General features: G+C 40.6%; 1 protein-coding gene across 3 annotated transcripts in view; it reads right to left on the bottom strand.

Moving 5' to 3' along the window:
- Nucleotides 1–21,206, bottom strand: part of hdac8 (histone deacetylase 8) — a 50,005-nt gene extending 28,799 nt beyond the window's left edge. The window contains exons 1-5 of one of the 3 annotated variants that reach the window (XM_078211647.1): nt 21,080–21,206; nt 18,626–18,678; nt 12,746–12,876; nt 7,146–7,287; nt 2,154–2,266 (exon numbers count right to left, since the gene is read on the bottom strand). In XM_078211647.1, coding sequence (XP_078067773.1) covers nt 2,154–2,266; nt 7,146–7,287; nt 12,746–12,876; nt 18,626–18,678; nt 21,080–21,175 — 535 coding nt within the window. In that variant the 5' untranslated portion in view covers nt 21,176–21,206. The remainder of the gene's footprint in view (nt 1–2,153; nt 2,267–7,145; nt 7,288–12,745; nt 12,877–18,625; nt 18,679–21,079) is intronic. The other 2 variants (XM_078211649.1, XM_078211648.1) reach the window with 2 other exon arrangements.
- Nucleotides 21,207–21,420: the final 214 nt, after the last annotated feature.

Raw genomic sequence — 21,420 nt, 5'->3', positions numbered from 1 at the left:
CATCTCTGCTCTCTCCGGCCTCTACCTAATCACAATATGCCCCGGGGGCAAGCTATCAATGATGGCTTGGCTAACCACCAATAAAACATAGGCGAGATAATGTGTTGCTCTCAAAATTCTCATTTTTTTCAGAATGGCCGCAATGTTAAGTAAAGTCTTTCTTGCTCCCTCAGCTTGCTATACTTTTTTAGCTTGTGGAACTAATGAAACTACAACAGGTGTCTAACTAAAACATTGTCACATTATAAAAAAACATTAAATATATAATCAATAAGTGCTAGAAGCTAAAGGAAAATATTCAATCAATATATTGGAGTGTGGTACAGATATTAATTAATCTGCATACACTCATACCACATAACCCAATTTCACCTCAGTCACAGCAATGAACAAAATAATTGGCCTGGATCTCAGTCAGCAGCAAAGCAGAGATATACCTTACTAACTGTGGTAAAAAACTATGTGCTTACCTTTGAGGTCTATCTTTATCATAGCAGAGTGACAACCAAGTGATTTAAATGATAGATCAAATTAAAAATTGATAACTTGTATTTGTAGCTGCCCTCCAACCCCACTGCCGCATCCAACTGTCCCTGCACTCCTGGATCTTCTCCGACACAGATGAAAAGCTGCACTGGAGAGGAACCTTGGATGTAGGGGACACGGCAGAGGAGTGGAGAGCAGCTGAGGGCGTTGTGCAGGGGGTGGGTGGTGAAGTGACAAGGGGAGGTACGGGTGGTGTCAGAAATGCTCGTGCGTTTTGACATTCCTGTTTATTTAAAGAGTTGAGTTTCTGAGCAGGCTCTATGCTTGCTAGGAGCAGCCGTAAATAAATCAGTACAAATACTGGGCTAAGTTCAGTGCAATCAGTACAAGGTTTACACGCTGACTAGTCCCAGCAGGGTCATCAGCATGGCTCTCCCAGAGCCTATTCAGGTGCACCATAACTTTCAGATTCAAAATGTTAAGTGGATGAACTGGAAGTATCACTGCGGCCCTCAATAGCAGTAAGCATCTCAATCACTTGGGGTATTGGTATGACAAAGTCCGTGTCAATAAGTCTAAGCCCAGACATTTGGGTGCAAGCAAGTATAAAGTTCAGTGAAGAAATTAAAAGACAATTCATGAGATAATGTAATCATGTCATAATGAAATAAACAATATTTTAAATTTACATTATTTAAACTCTTATTTTGGATATTAGAAATTTCAGTTACTGAGGAAATAATTTGAGATTCAAGTGCTGTGTATTTTATGGGAACCTAGTGATCAGATAATGCAATCAGAGTAACATACACAGAAATCTATTCCAAATGTAAATATAGAAAAGTGCAAAGGAAAATGTTAATGCAGAACACGTGATGAATGCAAGGCAAGGGGAAGTCAAACTTTACAGACAAGAAGTTTTGTGTACAAGAGCTAATAGATAATTATTGTTTAGGAGAATGAGAAGCAATCTTCTTGAGGCACTTAAGATTCTGAGAGGGGTTGACAGAGTAGGTACTGAGAAGACGTTTCCCCTCATACAGAATCTAGAACTAAGAGGCACAGTTTCAAAATAAGGGGTCTCCCTCATTAAGATGGTGAAGAGGAATTTCTTCTTTCAGAGAGTTGTTACTCTTAGAAAATCATTTCCCCAGGGAGCAGCTGAGGTGGGTTATTCTCGGCTAAATTAGATTTTTGATGTATTGGTGAGTCTAGGATTTTTCAGAGGGGTGGGATGGGGTGTGGGTGGTCGGCAGAAGTCAAATTAAGGCCACAATTAGATTAACTATAATCTTACTGAATGGCAGAGCAGTTTTAAGGGATCAAATGGCATACTTCAGCTCCTATTCATACTCTAAAGGTTTTTGTGATATATCTGTCTTGTGTCAGGTATCACGCTTTGCCATACTTACAAGTCATTCATTTCCTGCCACTTTAATTCACCTCAATATCTGATGAAAAGCAATTCACCTCTAACTGACCCCAGCATGGTACAGGAATTAAATTCTCCAGCCTTCAGTTTCAAAGCAGACAAGCAGAATGCATGTACAGTAATGCTTGTGCCCTTATAACACAAAATATCCTTCAATTTACCATCAGTAATGTGGTTTCTTTATAACTTTTGTCATGATATTGTAATTAAGATGAATTTAAATATTAAATCTTACCATCACCATGGTGTAGATCCAGGTCTATATATAAAACTCGATCAAACTTCTTCCGCAGTTTTAATATGCCAAGCACAGCATCATTCAGATAACAAAAACCAGATGCTTCATCTCTTTAAGAAAAAAACAGATACAGGTAGATAATGAGAACAAGATGGTTTTTCTCCAGGTGGTAATAACCAACTTCAAAATAAAATTTATTAATGGGATGTGGGCATCACTGGCAAGATTTCAGAGATGTAGATGGTATGTTTGCTATATTTAAAGCTACATGTATGAATTTCCTGATACACCTTAAATGGGCTCCAGTCTACATTCAAATTCACCTTTGAAATGGAGCGGTCAGGTGAGCTCTCTTTCTTTGATATGTTGGTGAGAACTCTGTTAATGCATTTACCACAAGCCTACCTTCGCTGGTCAATATATGCTTTGGATTCCCTATAGCTCCACACACTACAAGATTGGCTTGATTTGCAACCTCATAAATTGGGCCTGAGACATTTACTCATTATGCAAACCTAAATAGGGATAATGGCAACCCCAATCAAATCACTGCTCCCTGTATATTGCACAAAATCGCAAATGGACCCAAGGCCACCATTCTCGGTCCTGAAATGTACCCAATCTACCTCAAATTACCCTGAAGGGCAAGATGTCTCAAAACTTTGGGCAACAGGTGAAGCTAGACATTTTACATTGCTCCTTTGCAATAGCAACACACATGGTAATTTCCACAAACAGGATGGTGCTGTCAAGCCAAAAGGATGTTTTTGATTACCACACAGATGAGTAATGCGGTGTATGGATTACAGTGCCGGTATGATGCCAGCTACATAGCCATACGTCCCAACTCTTTGGCTATTCACAGTAGCAGAGTATTGATCTTACGCAACCACCCCATGCTTGAAAAACACATAACATAGTGATTCTGCAACTGGACAGCAATTACTGAACAATCCCAAGTGCACCGACTATCAGAAAAATTCAAGAACTTGTAATATTTTTCTTTTGGTAATATTCTTATCATTTTTGAATGGCTGGGGTATGTGAGTGGTGATTAAACTAGAGGCAGTGTGATTGTGTGAATCTAAATTGTGGCTTTGATATGGTAATGAGTTTAGAAATATTTCAAACAGATGTTTACCATAAGGTAATTTAATAAGGATATTTACAGCATGAGAAGATTTGAATAGTTTATTGTGGTTCAAAGGAGAAGAGATGCAGGGTGTAAAAGAAAGGTGTCAAAAGTAAAGTATCAACAGAATAAGTTTACTTTTCTTTTAAAATTCTAAAAGCTAAAGAAATAAAGTTAATCAATTCTCTGAGACAGCACTTCTAATGAGACTGGATGAGACAATAGAGAGATTAAAGGGAAATAATGTATTTAAGGAGATACTGAAGCTTATGAGTCTATTAGAAACCTATTAGATCTCAGCAAACAACAGGAATTGCTGGACAATTCTCAGTAGGCAGTGCAAATGCAGCCAGATCTGAAAAGCTAGTTGTTGTTACCCTCAGAAAACACCCCAAGAGAAATTAAAGGCACTGTGTGGTAAGAGAGTTACTGGACTTTTATAGCTTTTAAAATCTATAAGGAATTGCTGAACAGATACGAGGGAGGTTAGTTCTGAAGGTAGTTAAATTAAGATTGTGTGGAACTGTTTTAAAGTATTGGTACTGTGTAAAGGTATTGCTGTGTTTAACTGTAATTCTATTTTGTCCACTATTTGGAGGCAAGGGTCAATTGATTGGCAAAAATATCAGTTGGTGGCAAGTTCAGAATCATTGGTGCTTACATTTTCAAGTCTATTACAGAGGAGTGAAGAGTGAAGTTTATTTTAAAAAAACCAAAGTGACTTGAAATACTGCTATCATCAAACACAATCATATTGATTTTAAGTTCTTCTGATGTGACTGATTTTGGATACAATCCAAATTAGCTGCCGCTCTGCATTATACAGTCCAGCCGTACCAAAGGATAATAATTCTTGACAATACGATTAACATTTGGAAAAACTCAATATCCCAAAAATCAATAATCACCGTGCTTTTGAACAGTTACCAAAGTATGATTACTGAATACTTTACCAACCTCAACCCCAGAAAATACCATTTTAAAAAATACTTGGGTATGAAGTGCCATAACACAGAAGGCTATGGACCAAGAGTTGGAGAATGGGATTTGGCCAGATGCCGATCTGTCAGCCGGAGCAGGCACAATGGGGTGAACAGACTTCTTCCATGTTGCAAAACAAATTCTATGATCTGTGATATTTATCTCAATACTTATTTACTTCTATTCTCCTATCCCTGTCATTATTTTCTCTTTTTTTAGGGCTCTTGTGTCATGTACAAACTGCCAGTCAGGGTAGGAAACAACCTGCTCACATATTTCTGCCAGTGTAATTATTTAGCAAGCTGCTAGGAGGGTGATTAGGAACTGCCACAACGTATTTTCCACTTTCCCTCTATTAAATGAGAAAATCACAGGTCCAGATTCAGATCCCATCCCTCAGTGATCCCAGTTCAATGCTACACCAATTAACTATGGTACCAAGTTACCTATATTGAATGTTCTTAAGACTGAATTATAAAGTAGAATTCAACAACGTACAGACCTAAAAAAAGTTTCAAACATTTCTCCAGTTCAAGAATATTAAGAAGCCACAACTGTTAACATAAAAGAAGCACTTGCCTCATAACATTTGGAACATAAACAGGTGATGGAGTAGAATAGCCCTTCAAACATGTTCCACCATTCAATTGATGATGGCTGATCATCTGCCTCAGCTCCAGCCTCTGTAATCCCACTACTTCAAATGATAAAGTGGTCTGTGAGCGCACAAACCAAAATATCAGATCTGCTTCCGAAGATAGTTCTGACGGTAGTTAAATTAAGATTGTGTGGAACTGTTTTAAAGTATTGGTACTGTGTGAAGGTATTGCTGTGTTTAACTGTAATTCTATTTTGTCCACTACTTGGAGGCAAGGGTCAATTGATTGGCAAAAATATATAAATCAGTTGGTGGCAAGTTCAGAATCACTGGTACTTACATTTTCAAGTCTATTACAGAGGAGTGAAGAGTGAAGTTTATTTTATATGCGGGCACATTAATTGAAGTCTACACAGGACCTAAAAACATTACTTAGGAACCATCATGACTACAGTCAACACACACAGAATTATTAAGTGATGGGACATGGAAAATAATCCAAAGTGACTGAATTATATATTCATGTGACAAGCTATATTATTTTCTATCGCTCTGCTTCTTTATTCTGCTACTCCATTTACAACATGTGTCTGTTTGACCCACTCTGATAAACGATTTCAAACTTGGAAACATTCCTGACATGACACAAGATCCTGTAGTTTTAGCTCCCCTTTGAGATCTTGCTGAAATTCAGTTCCACCAAGTGAATTAGGCAATTGTAAGCTCAAATCCAACTACACAGACCTGATCACACAATTGTTACTATCCCTATAGAAACAACGAACTTAAAAATAAATTCAAATTCCCAGTATCCAACGTAAAGGAATTACACAATATTTCAAGTTTTAAGATATTTACAGTAATAGGCAAACTAAAAAGCAACATTAAACACTATTTAATTGGCAACTTATACTCTATAAAGTGCATAAATTATCTCCCATTTAAGATTTAAAACAACCAAAAAGTCCCCTCCAGGGTTATGCTTGACTCTATTCCTCAATTAGACACACTATTCTCCCAGAACCAGTCCAAAGTGATTCTCATCTCCTGAGAGCTTACTTTCCTTCTTTGCCTTTTCCAGCCCTGTAACCTCTAATCCCCAAATTGGCTTTTACAGTAAGGGTTACCCTGGAGATTCTGCCCCCTAGCTAAAGCTAGGTAAATCTTCCAGTCTTGTGTTTTGTTTAAATCTTCACAAATCCAGTCTCTTCAATCTGAATGCATGCTTTTACCTACACTATTGCATGGTGAACAGTAGAAACCTCTTGTTTCTATTTCTCTGCTAGATCCTTGCAGGCTTAGGTGTGCAGGGTCATGTGATGGTGTGGTTAATGGGAGGAGCTAGCTCTGGAGCAGACAAAACAGCTTTTCAGTTCTGCCTGGGAATTGCTTGAAGACAGAGGTTTCCTGCAAGCTCATGAAACTAATTCTCTCTTTCTCTGAAAGCTTCAAGACTTCTGCACTCATTATAGCAAGTATATTTATGGGCAATAACTGTATTTAAAGTGGCACTGTATGTTGCTTATTTGGAACTGAAACAGTGCTAAGTTAGAAATTAAAGTTGTTTCAGTTTCTTTTTAAATATTGTTCAACAGTTAATAGTAAAGCTTTGTTAGAGTTATATTTGAACTGTGGTATTAAATAAAGTTTTTTTTAACTATAAAAGATCCCTAAACTTGTCAGTGGAATTACTCCTGGAGCAAAGCATCCTTTTCTCACATTTATGTCAAACAGAAAAAATGTTGGGGTCTAATCTGGCTTCATAAAATACTTTGGGGTTCAGGTCCAGGACCCTAACAACACATCTCTCTTCACCTCATCTATCTGTCCACCTCCTTTAATTTAATATAAGCTTCGAGAACACAAACCTTAAAACATGAATGTACTCAGTGTCATTTTCTCTTTCACAGACAGGAGTTCTTAAATTTTATTACAGCTCTTGAAATTCAGCCTGTGTGTTTCAAGACTATTTCACGAAAGGCCACTGGGAAGAAAATACCAGGCAGCAAGGAATATTATTACAGCTGAATACTGATGAATCCTGGGAAATTAGGTACACTGAACATGTTCAGGGTGAACAATCTAAATTCAACAGACAGCAGCAAAACCTTTGAGCAAATTATCAAGTCTATGCCCAGGCTTTAAGAAAAAGCCAAAGTCTTCAATTAAAAGCTTAATGAATAGATTAAATGACACAAAATAAATTGAACAATGCTATTTTGAAGTACGTCATTTTTTTTATCTTGCTGGGTGAAGGAATGATTTTCCAAGCACTCACTTCTTTGCATGATGCCATCCCCCAGGCCAATTTATTGCCACCTGATATTTTTTGTCCATCAGGCACTGTGCAGCTGTAAGAGTGGCCCCAGCTACTGCCGCAGCATAATCAAACACTCCCTCTGCTGTAGGGCAGTCATAACCTGTAAAATACAGAAATGGAAAGAGATCATCAAACTGAAAGAACAGATAGGCCTAGTCAAGAGCAGACAGAATCCTGAACTATGGGCAACCCAGACACATGGGGCCTCGTCATGGAACAAAGCTTTTTTTCTTGTTTTTTTTAAAGTTAATTTTCCCTCATATTCAGCCACCATTTCCTTCCTTTCCAGTGGGTGCCGAGTCTTTGTTGGGATGTGATTCCACAGGTCCTGCTTGTGCTAAAGTACTGCAGTCAAACAACCAGTACTCGTGCATGGGTTTTGAAAATGCTCGGTTGTTTATCTACAGGACAAATCACAACTGAGTTCAATCTGATCCTCAACCACACCTACATTTTCCTTTCTTAATGTCACAAACCCAAAGTGCAGAGTGGACAGGGCAAGCCCTTGACCCATCACCTTGCTTGCTCCAAAAACTAATTCAAAATGAATTCAATTCATGGTCCTCATGAGAGACATACCAGGTCCAAGCTGACAAGAAATGGCATGGACCTTGATCTTGATCTGACGCTCAATCTTAGCCAAAAGGCTGAAGAATAGGATAATGAGCTCTGATTTATTTTCCCTTTCATAACCCATGGTTGTTGAAACTAACTGAAGCCAACTATAGCACCTCTACCATTGCCTGTGCTGAGATTAGCTAACTGATAAATTGAACCATATTCTGTATAGTTTTGCTATTCACTGTATAAAATCACTGAGTTGTCAACTCCACTCCCATTTTCAGTTTATCCTTGTACAATATTCTCCTGCTCATCATTTAACCACTGATGATACATCACAACACTTTAGCCTCCCATCCCAGCGTAACTAATTTTCCTTCAAGCAGCTAATCCTTCTATTTCCCCTCTCCTGTGAGGGAACCCGTGGGAAAGAAATAAAAATCAGAGTGCAAGTCAAATCCACATCACTTTGGAGTAAATTCCAGTTGTCATGCAGAGTGCATGAAGTTACTTTATATTAAGGAGCTCAAAATGCAGCTCAGCTTGAGATAATTGACTTTCTTTAGTTTCAAAACATGAGCTAATGCCTCACATCAGCCTTAATTTCAATGTAATATTTTGCCAAAATGCAAGCCTCCCTCCTTTTAAAGACTTTCCTCGGGCCAGTCCACACCACATACTGTGGACCAAAATAATTTACAGGTTGTTCCGATTAAGCCTTTTAAAAAACAATTGTCCTTCTAAAAACCCATATGAATCTCAGGCAGTACAAAGAAAGAGACAGTAAGTGATGGGGAGATTGGGTCACTTTATGTGTGGGTATCTCTGTTAACATGTGCACAGCAGGACACTTAACCATATTTCAGCACAGAATGGTTTACAGCACCATAGAACAGCAAAGAAACATTACAGTTTAAATAGTGTATTATTCTGAAATAGGAAGGGTTTCAACAAATTGCAGATTTACATCCAAGTAGAGACACCAAACTTTGTACCACCCCTTGCACACCTATTTCATTCAACACCAGAGCATGAAGCCTTCATTTCTACAGATGATCTGAATCCTGCAGTACAAAAAGCAACAGCAATGCTTTTGTTCCCCTCTTCCAAAGTCAACTGGCAGCCAGAGAGTGGGGGATTTCAGGGTGGGAAACACCAGCCTGGTTGGCTTTTGTCTTTTTCCAATATTGGCTGCTAACAGTTCCACAGAAGGTCCTTTGTTAGATCAGGTTTAAGTGAAAGATAATGAGTGTTCTGTGAGCTCAAATTCCTCTTTGCTGGAATGGTCCCAGCTTTCAGACAACCTGACTGACGCTAATCCTTATCTATAGAGTATTGCAAGGCACAGTGAGAGGCTGTGTAACACCTAGCAACAGGGAATAGCTTGGCAGCTCCAGCAATGACACAGGCAGACAGGAGAGACAGAGCTTTTCACAAATTTATTACCATGAGGAAACCATGAAGAGGTGTTTTTCTGAGAGTCAGACTGGTCCCAGGTATTGCTGTAAAACAAGGTTAACTCCTTGAGTATCAAATCTACAAAGAAACTGGAAATAGTGTGGTGGCCCAGAATGGGAGGGGTTGATTTGATTCAAAGATTACCAATGCAATCTGTTCTTTGCTCACTTGTTGATCGTGACTATATTAAACATACACTATAAGCCTGTATTTTCACTTGTGTGTAAATGTTAATACTTTCACGATGAAGAAACATCTTCCAATGTTTCACACCGAGGGGCTAGTCTGGTTGCGATCTGAATGAAAGAGCCCGGCTACATTTTGTAGATGACTATGTAGGATGTACTCGTGTGTTATTTTAGTGTTTTTAAGATCAACATTAATTGCAATATGTGAGTGAGTACTTTGAAAGAGTTAGTTTTCATTTTGTGACTTGCCATTCAAGAAGGAAGTCGACTTACATTACAGCATGAAAACTCAATCACAGCATGAATACAGAATGGTCGGAGGCTATTGTGTCTTCACGGGAAAACTCTTTACTAATATTCCCATAAAAGCATTAATAGTACAGCACAGAAAACATTCAGCCCATCAGACTGTGGTGCTCTGAAACAACTATGCATTTAGTCCCATTCCTCCGCCCTTCCCCCACCAACCCCCTCACCCAAACACTCATCCACTGTATTTTGTAAAGCTTTATTGTATAGTCATTTGGTAGCAGAGAACTTGAGTATTGCTGAAAAGATTTTTTTTTGTCAAAGTGCTCATCAGGATGTTTCGCAACAATATAAATCCAAGGGAAACAACAAATTTACACTATGAGAGGAGAGTATGCTGACTGGTAAACAAGTGGATTCTGATTGATAGAGGTGTTGCCATGAAAAAATGCACCAGTTGATAGTGACTGCTAGCTAACTGCCAAGCATTGTTTGAAATTTAAACCAGGCAGCTTGACCCTAATTAGTCAAGGCATTGCCCTGAATGAACCAGCAAATGGCCTTCACTTATTTTGTTTAGCTGAAACAGATGCAAAGTGTGTACAGGTTCTTTCTGTCTGCAAAAAACAGGGCTGTGTATTAATATATGTAGCTTCCAGTATGTGAATAAATTTTGGCAGTTCACACTTCTAAGAAAAAAAAATCAGTGAACTAGCAATAAAATGCTTTGGCATACTACTACATTAGACAAGGCAGCATCATGTTTCATACTCAACAGCATCTTAATCATAGAACTTTGCAGAGACACCAAGGAAGGTCAGGTGCCACTCTAATGAAGAAGAAGAATGCAAGGCATTAAGGTTATTGGGTGTTTCGAGTAATCTTCCTCAACAATATTCATTATTTCTCACAGAGGTATCAGCTAGCACTTAGGAATCTGTGCCAGTCTGGACCAGCAATCATAAAGCCAGCCTTGGAATCACAAATATCAACTTAGTCACAGTTTCTCCATAGAAGTGGCACAAAGCTTAAATAAATGAATTTCTTTCTGCCAATATTTTTTTTAAAATCTATGCTCTGAAATTCACCTGAAATGAGATAACCTTGGAAGCTACTGTCTCCTTTAATATTATCTTTAACGAGTACTTATAGCAATGAAGCATGCAACGTGGATCTTTCCAAAGATTGGCAATTAATGCCATCTAGTGGCCTGTGGCAGTAATACATCTGTATTTGGCAAGCTGATAGGAATATTCTCCCATTCTATGCATACATCTTCTAAATCTGCATTTATAATATGGAATTTTAATATGTATTGCAACGAGCAGTGCACAACTGCAGGAGGATGATAAAACCTGTACGGTTTGACAATAGCTTGTCAGAGTTGTTTCTCAAAAGTTATTTTAAATGGTCTTCTCCAGCTCCTAAATTCGTTCAAATCAGATGCAACAGATGAATGCATTGATGTCAAATGTCTACCTAAATCAGTTAACCACTGGGAGTGTACACTATCAACCGTTATTCAGATAGTAACAATGTACAAAAATTGCATAAATCTTAAACCCTGGATCATTGCAAAATGAAACAATGTTATCTATAAGATTCCGAGCAGTAATGTTTAAATTGATTTTCTGAAACGTAGAGGTTTCGGAAATGAATGTTCGATTAGCTATTTGTTTCCAAGTAAAAGTCATACACAGATTACATATAGATATTAGGAAATGACAAAAAAAAATCAACGTTATGTGGACCTAGCACCTCGAGCTGATTCAAAAACTTCATTCACTAGTATTCAAGGAAGAAACAGAGGCAGATTCTATCTGCAACCTGCCCGATGAACGAAAATCATTTATTCCCAATGGATAAAAACGCTACATATTAGACTACTTCCCATTCACTTTTAGACATATTTCACATATCTCCATATTTAAATCCCATTACTTGTGTGAATTGCATTTCCAATCAGCATGTTTTACTTTCTTGATTGAATTATGCATTGTGGGATGAAGAAATGAAATGATCCTTACTGTATCTACAGTTTCCAGAAAGCTGGATACAAGCAGTACATACCTTGGCATAAAGCTGGGATTTATCTGAATTCAACTCTTAAAACATAGGGACTTAATCAGAAGGAAAAAAGCCTGTGGAGCAACTAGAACATGAAATACGTTTATAAGAAAAGCTGGAAAAAATAGATCATTGAGTCTGTCCCATTCAGCCATGTTAAGCAACATAACCCCCAATTCTCCATTACTAGCAGCCATATAATCACCAGAGGCAAAACAACAGATCTAAAAAAACAAATGGAAACTCAGGGTATTAAAATAACTGCTGCTATCATAAAATTGCACTGCTGTACACCTCAAATGATTGTGGTATCAAAGTAACAGAATTACTGATAAATCAAGAAGCACAGCAGAATACCAACACAATGTGGCACAAACTGTACCCCTGTGATCACTCTCCCAACATCCCATGTTCCTGAGCTCAGTTGCACTGAGTGGGAAGTTGCTAAGCAGCGACAAAAAGAAGGAATACCAGTTAGAAGAATCTGACAGAAATTCATTTCAGAACAACTTAGGTAGAGCTTTGGGGATAGGTCACACTTTTCAGTCTGCACTTTGTGGAAATTGAAGAGTAGTCAAGGAAACCCACAGGAAAAATGGAGGTGCTATACTCTAACATAAACCAATGGAATATTTCATTAATTTTGCCCTTTCGTCCTGGTTTAGTACCCAACCGGGGCCACGGGAATCAAATGTTTCCTCTCTGCCAATGACAAGTTTTCTTGTTTCCAGTGCAGGAATTCAGTAATCTCAAATCGGTCATAAAGGTAAGGCACAAACCTGATCATCACCATCAAGTGCATTAATTCAGCACTATTCTTTTATTTGGTTAGCAGGATTACTCAAGAGGCCACAGATATGGCTAGGATGAAAATGCGCAAGTCACATTGATGCACCATTGGGATTAGAGCAGAATGCAAAGTACTTTACGTCTGACTTATTATAGCTCAAGGTTCTTAATGGTGACAATCTGTCAGAAGATTAAAATTGTAAAGGAAAAGCAAAAACATTCAAAAGAGACAGTCAGACTGCTCACCTAGTCCATATTCTGCAGACTCAGGATCATCATCATCACCATCCTCACTCACTTTCCGTAAATGTTCCAAGTAGGCATCTGTATGGAACATTGCCATTTCTTCCATAGAAGCTACTCGGGGTTTGACTACTCTGTTGCAAACAATAAAAGCATCAACTTTAGGATTTTATACCTTCTAGAAATAAAATGCCAGAATCTAATTCTTTGCTTAAATATGAAGTCGCAGCTGGGGTTTATTCTCCAGCTCAAAGTTTGTCTGGACTGACAAACACCCATGTGTCATCCTTAACGGACACTCAATATTTTAAAAGTGCAGCATAATTAATAGTCAACTGGCTAGATGATGATACAAAACCAAATGCCTAATAAATTGAGTTATTTGTGTTTTCCAAATAAATCAGTGCAGACCATTAAAGTCTACATGGAAATACTAAAGCTAGCTGCCAGACTGAACTATCTACTTAATTCAATTACTGATGGGGTAAAGAGCTACACAAACCAGGAAGGTCTATGCTGGATTGGTTGATCTCAATAAGGCCTGCAATTGGTATCAGTGCCCCCAAGCTGGGGACGGGGAACAAAGTTAAGGCTCTCACTGCTGATGCTAGATTATGGGGAGGCGATGGTCTAATGGTATCATCGCTAGACTATTAATCCAGAAACTCAGCTAATGTCCTGGGAACCCGGGATCGAATCCTGCTACGGCAAACAGTGGAATTCAAATTCAATAAAACATATCTGGAATTAAGAATCTGATGGTGACCATGAAACCCTTGTCGATTGTTGGAAAAACCCATCTGATTCACTGATGTCCTTTCAGGAAGGAAATCTGCCATCCTTACCTGGTCTGGCCTACATGTGACTCCAGAGCCACAGCAATGTGGTTGACTCTCAACTGCCCTAAGGGCAACTAGGGATGGGCAATAAATGCTGGCCAGCCAGCGACGCCCATGACCTATGAATGAATACATCAAATAATCTGCTGGAAACAAATGTATGTGCCCTGCCAATGATCACTGCCTAGATTTACACATGAAGTACAGACCAGTACATGAAAAAACATATCAGTACCTTTGATTCTATTATTAAATGAAATGAACATCTACAATTTGTATCGGAAGGGCAAACTTTGTTAATATGGCAGACTATTTGGAGCAAGTTAATTGGCCAATTCTACTGGGTGGAGATGAAACCAACTTTGAATCCAATTGGAAAGTTTTTAAGAATATGATAAAAACATGCAAGGCAAAATGTACATCAAGTCAAAAGAATGGAATGTGACAAGAAAAAAGCAAGATGACTGACTATGAAGTACAAGGACAAATAGGATGCGAACGAAAATGTTCTTCAAACTAAAGGCATCTAATACTCAAAACAAAGTACAAGGAACAGCTAAAGAAAATACTTGGGGTGTGTATTGTAGACAATTGTGGGCGTAATGGGAAAAGCTTTTCAGTTACACAAAAGATTATCGAGCCACCAAAGGATGCTCAAAGACAGTTGATGCTCTGAGTATAGTGGAAATATCAATGGAGTATCTTGCATCGGTCTTCACTCATTAAGATGATGCTCTGCTCTTCAAATGAAAAGATAACACTAATAAAATTGGTATTATAAAATTAGATGAGCATATTATTTTAGATTAAGAACTTGAGAATGGATAAGAGCAGCTGAGCCAGATGGTATCCACCAGAGCAGCCACAGCAACATGGGATGAGTGCTATGTAAGCCCACTGTCCGTGTTTATAACAGCTCACTGCATCCTGGAATGCTTCCCAAAGAACAGAAAGAGGCTAATGTTATTTTTAAAAGAATGAAAAAAGACAGAAATGGGCAAAATACAGGGCCATTACTTTGATAGGAATAATGTTTGAATTAATTATTAAGGATGCAACATATAATTACTTGGAGAGAAACATATTATAGACATCCAACATGTTTTCAAAAAAGGCCATGTCTCACAACCTTTATTATTTGAAGAAGTCACCAAGATGTTGGATGAGGATGCTCAGACTTCAAGAAAGCCTTTGACAAGGTTCCAAACAAGAGGTTTCTCTATAAGATAGAGGTATTAGTGATAATATATCATCCTGGATGGAGAACAGGCTGGAAGGAAATCGGCAGGAAGTAGTTATAGATGGAGTTGTTTGGAAACTGGTTACCAATGGTGTCTTGCAGGGATTGGCATTGGCACTGTTGCTGCTTACTATTATTATTAATGATGTAAAAGTAAGTGTTGAGAGCATGATTTGCAAATCTGCAGAAGATACCAAGATCTGAGTGTCAGGACTACAGATGATGCTTTATGGCTTTAAGTGGATCTTGAGGTGTTGGGGATTTGTTAGGATCTTAGTTGAGACTAGGAATTTTTTTTAATGAAATACAAAATCCCAGTTATCTACTGAAAGACTCCGCAGCTTAAACCTAATGAATTTTTGCTATACAGAAGTCAAACAAACCAAGCACTAAATACTATTTTAGGAAACCACATATATTCCAAAACCCAAAATTATCAGAAGTTAAGCATGAATTGACAAATTGCAGTTGATTTTAATTTACATGTTAAACGGCAGATACAACCAAGACAGATCTTGCAAATTGGTTCTGTATTCCACTCAGCCTATGTCATCAATCCCATGCATAAAGTCCTTCAAAATCCTAGGGATGATTCTCCCAGCCCGCTGCACTGCTTTAGCGGCCAGGAGACTCAAGCAGAGGCGGCCAGGAGACTCAAGCGGAGGTCATGTAGCGGGCTTCTCGCTAGGCACCATGGCCTCTACGCGTCTCTGAGGCCATTAGCTCCATGTCAGAAATCAGCGAGGAGCTGCATAAATGATTTAATTGGTGATTGGGACTGAAGTCTTCGGGCCTGTAGATTCTCCCCCACACCCCATCACTCCAGCGGGGTTTAAAACAGCTCCTCATTAGCCCGACCCTGCTGGAGTGAAGGGGGAGCCAGGAGATCAGGAGTAGGTTAGGTGCCCCCAGCATTGCCACCTTGACACTGCCAACCCCAGGCCCCCTGGCAATGCCCAAGGCGCAAAGTGACAATGCCCAGTGACAATGGTCGCATGGCCAGCGATCGGGAGATCGGTAATGCAGACTACTGCGCATGCACCAATCTCCGCTATGACAGATTGGCGCTTGTGCAGTGGCCCACTTGGCGCTATGCTGCCGACCTCTCCTGGGGGAATAGGCCTCGCCCACTGATTTTTAATGATATTCACACTAGTGCACTCTGCAGTGCACAGAGTGTGGAAGATTCATTTTGAAAATCCCGCTGAAAAAACAGCAGGATTTACTCCAGTTTTTATGCGAATTCAACACTTAGAATTTTTTTGGGAGAATCCCACCCTCTGTCTTTCGCATGAAGAATTTCAGTTCCACTTCTTCTCTGATTGATCCCCAGCCGACAACTGCACGCAACCAACCCAAATTCCATGGATATGGTCTCCACCAAAAAATGGTACTCACCTGCAGAACCTCCTCAGGGTTCTGTATGGTGTTGACCCACCAATGTTATCTTCAGTAACAGCAACTGCATATTTGCCCATTCTGGATCTAGTCTCTATCTTGTTCAGCCTGCCTGTACTGCACCACTGGAATCATCTTCCGAGCTCTGATGGCTGTGTCCAGTGAAATTTTGGTTCCCAATATCAATTTCAGTTACCTTAGAAATTGGTAGGGTCAGTTTCCTTTCTCAATTTCCCTGAAAAGCTTTGAAATCTCAGATTGGGCTCCTGTTTGGCAAATTATATTTAACTTGAATAAACTTGCATGTGAATGCTCAACATACCCATACCCTTCAGAGAAAAACATTCAAGAAGATTGAGATAGAGACAGACCTGGCTGTTCGTATCTGGCTTCTCCAGATGAAAAATCACAGACCTGAAATGTAACCTCTATTTCTCTCTCCGCAAATGCTGCCACACCCACTGGTTTATTTCAAATTTGCAGTATTTTGCTTTTGATCTCTGAAGGTTCAGAAGCAATGCTGCAAAACAATGGGGAGAGCAAATAGGGTGTTGCAGCGTATTGATAAGACAAACGACTACAAGATAAAGCAAACTTTGATCAGGCATCAGTTGGCATGTCCTGTCCCGTTTGGTCTCCTCCCATGGTGGGTCATTTCGGAAAGCATACAAAGGAAAACTGTAGGACTAATTCTCAATTTAGAAGTTATCAAGTTAGATTTAAAAAGCTTGGACGCTATGTTAGAGAAGGGTAGGACTTAGGGGTGACCTAATCTATGTTAAACAGGTGATGAAGGGACTACATTGCATTACAGCTGATGATTTGCCTAATTAAATTGATTTGGGAGGACGAGGGGGGTCATGATTTTAATTTTAAGTGGCCAGATCTAGTTTATATGTCAGAAGGCCGTTCTTTTCCTGGAGGACAGAGGACATCTGGAAGAGGCATGTGTGATGAAAGCTGATTTACTGTCTTCATTCAAACAGTAGCTGGGGCAAAGATCTCCTCAAAAAGCTAGGCACTGCAAGGAATTATCAAAACCAGAACATTTGCCTGGACTAGTTTTAATCACTTTGAGGGAGGTGAAGAGGACGAAGAGGAATCCCCCAGGATTTTACACCCACTCATCCCCAATCGGCTTGTGTTTTTATTTATTTGTTTTCCTCTCTCAGGAGATCACATGGGTTTGGCTGGGGTGGGGAGGGTATTGATTGTATTATGCAAAGTGTCATAATAATGTGGGGCAGACTGGATGGACCACAGGGTCTTCTTGTGTCGATCACGGTTTGTATAACAGAGCGCAACCAGCATCTAGGAAACACATCACAGCTTTGATTTATGTCAATTTCCTCTTCATAATAACAACACTTCCACTAAAATGAGCAAGCAACTTTTGTTAAACTTCAAAGGGATATGTACATTTCTTCTCTTTTCACATATTTGTATTTTAAAATCAGCACAAAAGACCACCCTGGAAGTAGAGTTCAAATGGGGATAATGGAGCAAAGTTTTGTCACAAACGTAATTTTGGATTACTACACAAAATATTCAGCATACAATGTCCTTATTAGATTACATTTAGTATTACGTACAGTTCTTGGAAAGAGAAATGTATCAAGACCCCATGGGTTAAATAATGCAATATTACATAAACCAGGTTTATAATTCCTGGAATATAGAAAGTTAAGGAGTGACTTGATGGTGGATTAGGGTTTTGAAAGAAATTCTTAGGGTAGATAGAGAAATACTGGAGAGCCTAGGACAATGTCAAAAAACAAAATCAGGCTGTTCGAGAACTCTACTCAAAGGGCGAAGATTTGTAACAAAGATGCTGGCTCAATTAATATTTTTTAAATGGAGAGTGATAGATTTTTGCTTGCCAAGTGTATTAAACAATATGAAGAAAAGGCGAGTGGATGGAGCTGGGAATATTTTAACTCTGTACCTCCTCCTCCCAAACAGGAACATTTTTCCACTCAGCAATCACTCCATCTGCTGGGGCACATGCAGTTTCTCCCATCACTGACATTGGCGTTTTGCATCAGTTGTCCACTTCAACTCGCTACCCCTCTCTCAACCCCTCGCTGCCTTATCCTGAGCCCTCGCTGGTGAGCACCCAGAAGGGTTGGTAAGTGAGAGGTAGAAAATGGGTAGTCAGGGTTCAGAAGGGGGGGCTGCGTGAGGTGATGAGCTCGGGAGAGGTGCAGTGAGCAGTGAGAGAAAGAGGCAGTAAAGGAGTGGCAAGCAGAGGCGGAAACAGGCACACAGTATTGTCAGCAGTGGGAGAAACTGCACCTACGATGACTGATAGAGTGGGTACATGCAACCATTCCTGTTCAGCGGCAGCAAAGGCAAGCATGAACTTCATACCTAAACAGTTAATTCTGGTAAACAAAATAGGTGTACCTCATGTATTTCAGCAATCCATAAGAGGCAATTAGAGAATGAACCATACTGGCCTAGAAGTAAAAAAACAGGGATTAGTTAGGAGACACGAACTGAAGATCAACAATACACTACAAAAGGGCCAACGAAGCAGTACCCTGAGTGGGCTAACCTTGGGAAATGTGTTTCCAATTAGCTTGATAGGCAACCTTGTAAAAAAAGGGCCCGAGCCATGTACTCACCATGCAAGCCAAGTGCTGAAATAGGACACATCAAAGCCACCCTACGGACAGGGTTACCTGGATCAGATCATTGCTCACTGTATATCATGCAAACTCATACATGGACTTAAGGCTACCATTCTCAATCCCGAAAAGTGTCCAGTCTACCTCAGATTACCTTGGAAGTGTAAGGTGTCTCAAACATTCACCAATATACAAAAATAGGAGAAGTAGGCCATTTGGCCCCTCGAGCCTGCTCCAACATTTGATAAGATCATGGTTGATCAGTTTGTGTTTCAAACAGAAGAGCAGGAGTGAGGCTGTCAAAAACACGAGTCCAGAGGGAGGATCCAGCTTGCAATGAGGACACGATTGTCAGATTTAGGGCACAGTGCCATTGCTGGATGGGCAGAAACACAGGCATTAGGAGGGCACAGGAGACAAATAAAGGGCAGGAAAGCAATGAAACCAAACTCTTAAAAAAAGGATCCAACACTGTGACTTGCCAGGCAGAGGGCCACAGACATCGGTGCCCTCACAGCACGGATCAATATGCCAGTGGCTGTCAAAGCCATTATGGCCTTGAATTCCTTCACTTCTGGCTCTTTCCTAAGATCAGATTAGTGTTATTTCAAAAACAGCTGTACATCACCACCTCTCACTGATGCCTTCTTTACCAGAGCTGGACAGCACATTCAATTAATTGCAAGCATGGCCATGTAGAAATAGAGGGCATTGGGTTTTGCCTCCATTGCTGGATTTCAATAGGTGCAGGGTTCCATTGACGTCACCTCTGTGGCCATCAAGGCACCCAGTGACCAGCCAGTGAAATGCAACAACAGGAAAGGTTTTCACCCTCTCAATGTTGAACTGCTTTGTGAGCTTGCTGCATGTGGATGTTCACTTTCCTGGCAGCTGCATGATTGCTTCACCCTCTTCAACTCCAGGCTGCCTCAGATCTTTATTTCATCACCCCAAACACTGTGAATCCTGGAGGACAAGGGAAATCCATTGCAGAGATAGGCTCTATAGGAGCCCAGGACAGAAGCACAGGTATGAAACAACCAAAGCCACCTGCTCGACAGGTCCACTTCTCAACAAGTCATCAGGCACTAGAAAATGTGATTCCTGTGCCTGGACTAGTTATGTTGTATCCTCTAGTATGCTCTTGTATTGTGGTGGTCTGCAGTGTTCTCCATGAAATAGTCTTCCTGAGAGAGGTGTGGACCTTGAAGGTGGTGAGGCCCTGAAAGGAAATAGTTCATTGGGAGAAGAGCATAAGCAGGTGCTAAGAGAGGAGAAGAATTTGGAGGCACAAAGAGATGCTGCTGAACAGGTCTGCATCAATGAGGTAAAGTTGTCCTGCCTTAGTGCCATACCTCCAACCTGCTGTGACATCTCACTTCCCTTTGGTGCAGTGGAAGCACAAACCACAGATTTCTCCCTCAGGTCACACATCAACATCCTGGGGTTACCATTGACCAGAAACTGAACTGAACTAGCCATATTAATACCGTGGTGACCAAAGCAGGTTAAACACCAGAAATCCTGCAGCGAGTAACTCACCTCCTTACTCCCCAAGTGTCTGTCTACCATCTACAAGCCCAAGTCAAGAGCGTAATGGAATACTCTCCACTTGCCTGGATAAATGCAGCTTCAACAACACTCAGGAAGGTTAACGCCATCCAGGACAACATAGCCTATTTGATTGCTACCCCTTACACAAATATTCAATCCCTCCACAGCAAAACAAACTGTGGCAGCCATATGTACCATCTATAAGGTGTACTGCAGCAACTCAGCAATGTTCTTTAGACAGCACTTTCCAAACCCACAACCACTGCCGTCCAGAAGAACAAGGACAGCTGACGCACCACAACCTGCAAGTTCCACTCCAAGCCACCCACCTTCCTGACTTGGAAGTATATTGCTGTTCCTTCACTGTCGCTGGGTGAAATCCTGGAGCTCCCTCGCTAACAGCACTATGGGTGTACCTACCCCTCAAGGACTGCAGTGGTTCAAGAAGGCAACTCACTAGTAACTTCCAGAGGGCAGAAATTGACAACAAATGCTGGTCTAGCCATCGATGCCCACATCCCATTATTGAATAAAAAAGTGTGCAGTGTTTAAAACCTCAACATTGGTGCCGTTGTGAGGGGGGGGGGGGGGGGGGTGAGGGGCAGCAATGAGGATCGCGCCTCCAGGAGTTGGTTTCTATTGACTCTTCCAAGGGGGCTGCAGCTTTCCGCCTTACCCGGCTAGTGACCTTGGCAAGGGAGTCGCATGTCTCGATGTAGCCGGGGGTGTAGATGTACCAGACTTTACTGGCAGCGTCCGCCTCAGACTCCATTTCCAACACAAAAACCCGCCCCCAACCACCCGGCACCGTGCAACCCAGAAATCCGTCCCCCGACCCCACCCGGCACCGTGCAACCCAGAAATCCGTCCCCCGACCCCACCCGGCACCGTGCAACCCAGAAATCCGTCCCCCGACCCCACCCGGCACCGTGCAACCCAGAAATCCGTCCCCCGACCCCACCCGGCACCGTGCAACCCAGAAATCCGTCCCCCGGCCACCCGGCACCGTGCAACCCA

This window comes from Mustelus asterias, chromosome 4 (genome assembly GCF_964213995.1).
Source record: "Mustelus asterias chromosome 4, sMusAst1.hap1.1, whole genome shotgun sequence".
In the NCBI taxonomy this organism is placed as follows: Eukaryota; Metazoa; Chordata; class Chondrichthyes; order Carcharhiniformes; family Triakidae; genus Mustelus; species Mustelus asterias.
The sequence above is the reverse complement of the archived record's forward strand: the minus strand, read 5'-3'. Positions and strand labels throughout refer to the sequence as shown.